This window comes from Pundamilia nyererei, unplaced genomic scaffold, assembly GCF_000239375.1.
Source record: "Pundamilia nyererei isolate P.nyererei 1_Seehausen unplaced genomic scaffold, PunNye1.0 scaffold00179, whole genome shotgun sequence".
NCBI lineage: Eukaryota > Metazoa > Chordata > Actinopteri > Cichliformes > Cichlidae > Pundamilia > Pundamilia nyererei.
This window is the reverse complement of record NW_005187580.1, coordinates 1,043,005-1,049,331: the sequence shown is the minus strand read 5'-3', so window position 1 is coordinate 1,049,331 and position 6,327 is coordinate 1,043,005. Positions and strand designations below refer to the sequence as shown.

At 41.3% G+C, this 6,327-nt stretch overlaps 1 protein-coding gene across 1 annotated transcript; it reads left to right on the top strand.

Annotated features, from left to right (window-relative positions):
• Nucleotides 1-1,112: 1,112 nt before the first annotated feature.
• Nucleotides 1,113-6,023, top strand: LOC102198570 (zinc finger protein 501-like). The gene is made up of 2 exons (XM_005746525.1): nt 1,113-1,174; nt 4,721-6,023. Exons 1-2 carry the CDS (start codon nt 1,165-1,167, stop codon nt 6,013-6,015), a joined length of 1,305 nt encoding a protein of 434 aa, XP_005746582.1. The 5' UTR covers nt 1,113-1,164; the 3' UTR covers nt 6,016-6,023.
• Nucleotides 6,024-6,327: the final 304 nt, after the last annotated feature.

The following is a 6,327-nucleotide window of genomic DNA, read 5'->3' as shown; positions in this document are numbered from 1 at the left end:
CATATACACAATACAAATCACACTAGACCATGCATTCTTCCCATAAAATAACAGAGTTCATAAACATAAATAAAGTTACAAAAAGCATTCTCTCAAAAGCAAAATAAATACAAACTAATTCAAAATGACTTTACATACAACTTAAACAAAACACTCGCGGTTAAAGCATAACATCATACCAAAATAACCCATCTCACATTCACACAACCTTTCCCCACATTCGCGCCATATACGCCATTACTTTTGAACATGGCGTCCCCTGAACGCAACACAACATGGCGGCAGACGACTGCAAACGTTGTTTCACCAACAAAAACCTTTCCCCTTAATACATGTACTCAGTACTGCTTGGCCAAAACTAAAACAAACACTAAAACACATTTTCGGAAGTCGCAGGTTGCCACTGTCATAGCATATACTTATAGTGCTACGTAGCATTATAGCATTATGCCGATGATACACTAATACTCATTACAACAAAATACCACTCTCATCTCAAAATATAGCCGAACAGTTGTTACTCAACTTACATGACATTTATTACCAGTTCGGTAACATAAAAGTTTGTTTGTCAGTACCTGTGGATTAATAGAGAGGACACCGAAGTTAGCGTCTTGCTCAGGCCAGAGCTCATTTATTTCTGAGCTGCGCATGCGCAGAGCCTATAGCTAGAGTCTCTCTGGTAGTTTCACAGCAGTGCAAGAGCACCATCTACTGGCATAATGAAATATAACCATGGTCTGGCAACACATAACAATGTCAAAATAAGTCACAATAATAAACAAAAAATAAGGGGGTAATTGGTTTTCTTGCAAAAATAAACATGTAGCTTTTTCAACCTGCTACATATGCAGCAAAAACCTACTTAAACGTAACTGGTCGAGAAAATTACAAGCCAACTACAGGAAAGCTCATGGTACAAAAAGTGATGGTAGTTTCCCTTAGACAGAGTGTTTTCCTGCTCATTGTACAGAAGGCGATGGTCTTTGCCATACAGATTCACTAATACAGTTTAAGGATAGTAAAGAATGTATCTATGGCTTTTATTATGAAAAATAGGCCGGAAGTATGTGCATTATTGCACAGGGGAAGAACAAGTTGTGTTTCCGGTGCGGGTGCGCATCATCAGGCAGGAGCATCCAGAGGTAGAGTAGAAGGTGTATAATGGCTGCGGGTGAGTGTTTTGAACTTGTTGAAATAATTACCGGTGATCTGTGAGGTCAGCGGGTTTTTTGTGAATGAAAATCTCCGCATATGGCTCCAAACAGTGCGCAGCTTGCCACGTTTGCGTCAGTCTGAACAAGCGTCCCCCTAACATGTAGTCAGCTACATGAACTGATACCTTCCAATAGAAGGAGAGAAGGAGCTAAGGGAGGAAGCTAAGCGACACACGGACATTAAGCATGGTCGTATGGGAGCAGTGAAGGCAGATACTCGTCTGATAGATACAACCCCATTTCCAAACAAAGTTGTGTAAAATGTAAACAAAGACTGAATGCAGTGGTTTGCAAATCTCATAAACCCATATTTAATTAACAATAGAACACAGAAAGCATACCACATCTATAAACTGGAAAAATTAACCGTTTTAAGAAAAGAAATGAGATCATTTTGAATTTGATGGAAAGTTGGGACAGGGTCATGGGCACGAGAGCATAGGAACAAGACCAACCAACTTTGACTGAGGGGCATTTGGCTCAAGTAAATTTACTATTCCATTTAAAAAAAAAAAAATTAAAGGTGCTTGCTCTCACACACAGCCTGCATAACTGCAGCCATGCATGTACACTCAGAGAGCTGTAGCCACAGTTATAAAAGTGCATACATGTCTTTGATTGCAGAGGCAACAAACAAGAGAGACATTATCTGTGCAAACAGTTGACTATGAGCTAAAAGTATCCTCAAAACATTAGCATTTGATTTGCAGAATTTTAGTAGACTGATACTTTAAAACTAACAGCACAAGCTGATGTGTGACCTCGTTTTAGAATCAAAGACAAGTCTTCCCAAAGTCTGACCTGCACCTGTCCATCAGCTCCGGGTCCCCCTCGGTCATGCTCGTTAGCACTATTGCTGTACAACCATTAAACCACTGTTAACCAGATAAATAATCTAAGCTCGCAAAACATTTAGCTGTGACATTTGACAGGTTGTCTGTGTTCTATTGTGAATAAAAAAAATGTGGATTTATGAGACTTGCAAATCTGTTTTATTTACATTTTATGCAGTGTCACAACATTTTTACAATTGTGATGGCATATGCAATTCCTCTAATTTTGGATCATTAGCATACAGATTACAGAAAAATTGTACACAAAAAAACTTCATAAAATGCAGAAAGTTGAAGTATTAAAAACAAGAAATCCAGCTGTGCAAAGAAGTCAACGTCCATCATTAGCTTGTCCCAGAGGAATGAAAATACTCAGTGAATGTTACCTGCATTTAAAAATATGGAGAAAAGGACCACTTCAAATGATTGATTTTGTATTTCCTGGTCTAAAATGTTTGCCAGTGGATGATAGTTCTTTGTGTAATGGTTAAATGTTAGCTAATCAATCAAATGGTTCACCCTGACAGAGAAAAAAAAATACATTTATAAGTATTCCCTGTTAACTGAAACAGTTCAGTAAAAGGCAATCTATCCTGCTGATTTTTATGTTATAGGTTAGTAGTAGGTAGCAGTAGTGGGTGTAATATTCAGCAATAGGAAATGGTGGGGTGAGAATAAATTTGGAGTATTGTAAAGGTGTATGATACTAATAGCTGTACATATCAGAAGAGGAGCTGCATGGCTAGTGTTGAGTTGTGTATTTCTGGCACAAATGAAAACTGAATACTCAGTCAGACACTCAGAATGGAGTGTGGGGCCTCCCTGCTGCTGCGGAGTCGGGGCAGTCTGCCTCCCCCCACCGCAGGGAAAAGGGTAACACCACCTGGGTCTGGGTGCAGTTCCCCCCTCAGGGGCAAGGGTACCTAGACCCGGGGCTTAGAGTACGCTTGGGGAGTGTGATCATGTGTACAGCGTCTCTTTATGTCTGTCTCCACGTTGGTTGAGTGTGGAGTAAGTGTATATGAGAGCATGAGGGTGGGAATGGATGTTTGTATATGTGTGTGCCTGTATGTCTGTGTCTATATGTCAGGTTGGGTGTCAGGCGCCACCTCTCTGGGGACATCTTAGGTCCTCCAAGGTATGGAGGCCTATCTCCCCCTACCACCACTTCCCCTGCCAGTGGCGGACTCCCTCAGACATCGGTGCGTTGGTGGTTCTTTGTGTCCGGGGATGGGCGTCCAGGTACACACCGGCTCACTCCTTGGCGGCCGCTTATCGGGGCCTGGAGCCTGGGGCTTGCTCGGGCCACTTCGGAGGTGGGGTGCCCCCGGCCTCTCGGCCTGGGGCTCGGTCACTCAGGCACGGCTGGCTGCCGGCGGAGCTCACGTGCGCGTCACTGCAACTCCCCCTGGCTTCTGCTCCGCGGAAGCCAGCTCTTACTGGGACAGTGGCGCGGCTGCCCCTCTGTTGGTCTTCCTTGGTCTCTTGTGTTCTGGGGGCCTCTGGATGTCTGGAGTTTTGATCTCCTCCATACCTGCTTCATGCCCTGGAGGACGGGGCTGTGGCCCCCCCACACCCTCTAGCAGATCATTACATGAAGGAACCTTTTAAAAAACAAAAAACAAACGTGTCCATGCTCACAGGTGTACACACGGGTGATCACACCCACAAACTACACCCTTTTTGGCTCCTACCTCAAAGCACACTGTGTTCTGTTGATCTTATGTGCTGCACAATAATTTTTAATATTTAGTATTTGCTGTCATATTCCCATATATCATTGTGATGTTGTTTATTCTATTGCTCTTGTTCTCTTCTGCTTGTTTTCTTTTTTCTTTCTCAGCAGGTGACCCAGGTGATTGATATATGCATTTTTTTTCTTTTTTTCTTATTTTTTTTCTTTTTCTGCTCATTCTGTTGGTTTTTGGTTTTTGCCCTTCTCCCCTGTCCCTCTTCTTAGCTGCTGTTTCTCTTTCCCTCTTTCTTTCTCCCCTTCTTTCCCCCAGTCAAGTCTGTCCCATATTCAGTAAGTGAAAATAAAATAAACAATAAAAGGTGAATCAAATTGGTAAAGTAAATCCGTTGGGCATCTTTCTTTGTCTTTAGACAACAATTCTGATGGCAAAAGAGCCAAACGGGACAGGCAAAAAAGAAAAAAAAGAAGAAAAAAAAGAATTGAAATGATTTGTTGAACTGGGAGAATATACGGGCATTTGTGTACCCTTCAGCCGTAAAAGCCTGATAGGGTATTGTCGACACCCCACCTGATAGGTGGACGATGTGGACACCCAGGTTTGTGCATGTGATAAATCGTCATAGAGGTGATGTATTGTTTTTGAAATTCATAACGTCGGCACATCAACTGAAAGATTACACTAACTTCAAGGTCAAGATGAGAAGTCAACTTTTCTGAAAACTACCCATGATTTTCCAACTTATAACATAGGTTCATCTGCTAAGAGGCTGAGGGGCAGCACTGCTGGCTGGATGGTATTGGATGGCAATGTCATTTTCTATTAGGTGGTCACAGTTAAGATTAATTTAGATTATATTTAATAGCACTGTCTATCCACAGTCATCTCAGATCTCACTAACATGGAGTATTAGTACCAGTGATAAGTTATGTGATTATAGAGTTTTTGCTCTTAATTATGAGTGTGTGTGTTTCAGTCTTCCCTGTAGATGTCCAGCAGCTACTGGTGATAAAAGAAGAGGTTTCCCATGAATGTGAATGGAGCCCCAGTGTGAACCATCCTGACTCAGAGCTGTGGAAAAATCAAGAGCGAGTTCACTGTAATGGGCTGGAGGAGGATATCAAGAGGTTTCCATTTACTGTTGTTCATGTGAAGAGTGAAGATGAAGAAGAGAAGCCTCAGTCATTAAAGGTTCATCAAAACCAAAATAGAAACAAGATAGAGACTGAGACTCAAGCGAGCAACTCCTCTGAACAGAGGAAAATGGACCGAAGTACAAATAACAATATACAAACAAATACTGATGGCGAAGCACCGGAATCTTCTGAGACTGAAGTCAGTGAGGATGGCTGGCAGGAACCTTTGTCAGATTGTGGACCTGAAACTGACGACAGCGACAGCCAATTGAATGACGACAGAACACCTGAGTCAGGTGTAAATAATGCAAAAAGGTCTTCCAGTTGTTTGGTGAATGAGAGAAGTTCTAGAGTGGAGCAAAGTGTTGATTCTCAGATGAAGCGATTTGGATGTGATGATTGTGGTAAACGATTTAACCAAATGAAAGATCTTAGAGTACACATGAGAGTCCACACGGGAGAAAGACCATTCTGTTGTGCAGATTGTGGTAAAAGATTTAGATATCAAGGAAGTCTGAATGTACACATGAGGCTCCATGCTGGAGAGAAACCGTATGCTTGTGATAAATGCGGTAAAAGATTTAGCCTAAAGACAAACCTTACCAGACACATAAGAGTCCACACGGGGGAGAAACCATTTAGCTGTGACATTTGTGGACAAAGATTTAACTATCGAAGAAATCTTAACATGCACATAAGAGTGCACACAGGAGAGAAACCGTTTAGTTGCGACAATTGTGGGCAAAGATTTAACCAAAAGATCGAACTTAGGAGACACATGAGAGTTCACACAGAAGAGAAACCGTATACCTGTGGCGATTGTGGTAAAACGTTTAGTTACCAGTGTAATCTGAAGACACACATGGCACTCCACAAAGGAGAAAAACAGTTTGTTTGTGGTGTTTGTGGTAACATATTTAACCAAGAGGGGAATCTAAAGATACACATGAGAGTCCACACAGGAGAGAAACCATTTGGTTGCGATTTCTGTGGCAAAAGATTTAATCAAAAGATTCATCTTGAGACGCACATTAGAGTTCACACAGGGGAGAAACCTTATAACTGTGGATTTTGTGGCAAAAGATTTAGACACCAGTGTAATCTAAAGATACACACCAAACTCCACAAGGAATAAATAAGTATTGAGAGTCTCAACGGGATTTTTTCCCGTGACTGGGAGTAGCGATGCCCATCAAAATTATCTCTGCAAACAGAATGATGTGCAAAACAGTGTTCTTATCAGTGCTGTTTTTATTTTTGACAAAGCTAGCCATAGGGCTGCTCGATTATGGCAAAAATGATAATCACGATTATTTTCACTGAAATTGAGATCTCGATTATTTGACGATATTTATTTAACAATAACAATGTATTGAATAATGACTTTAAAGATTGTCAAAAAATAATATAAAATAGTGTGCAAATACTGATAACAGTGCAAATGTTT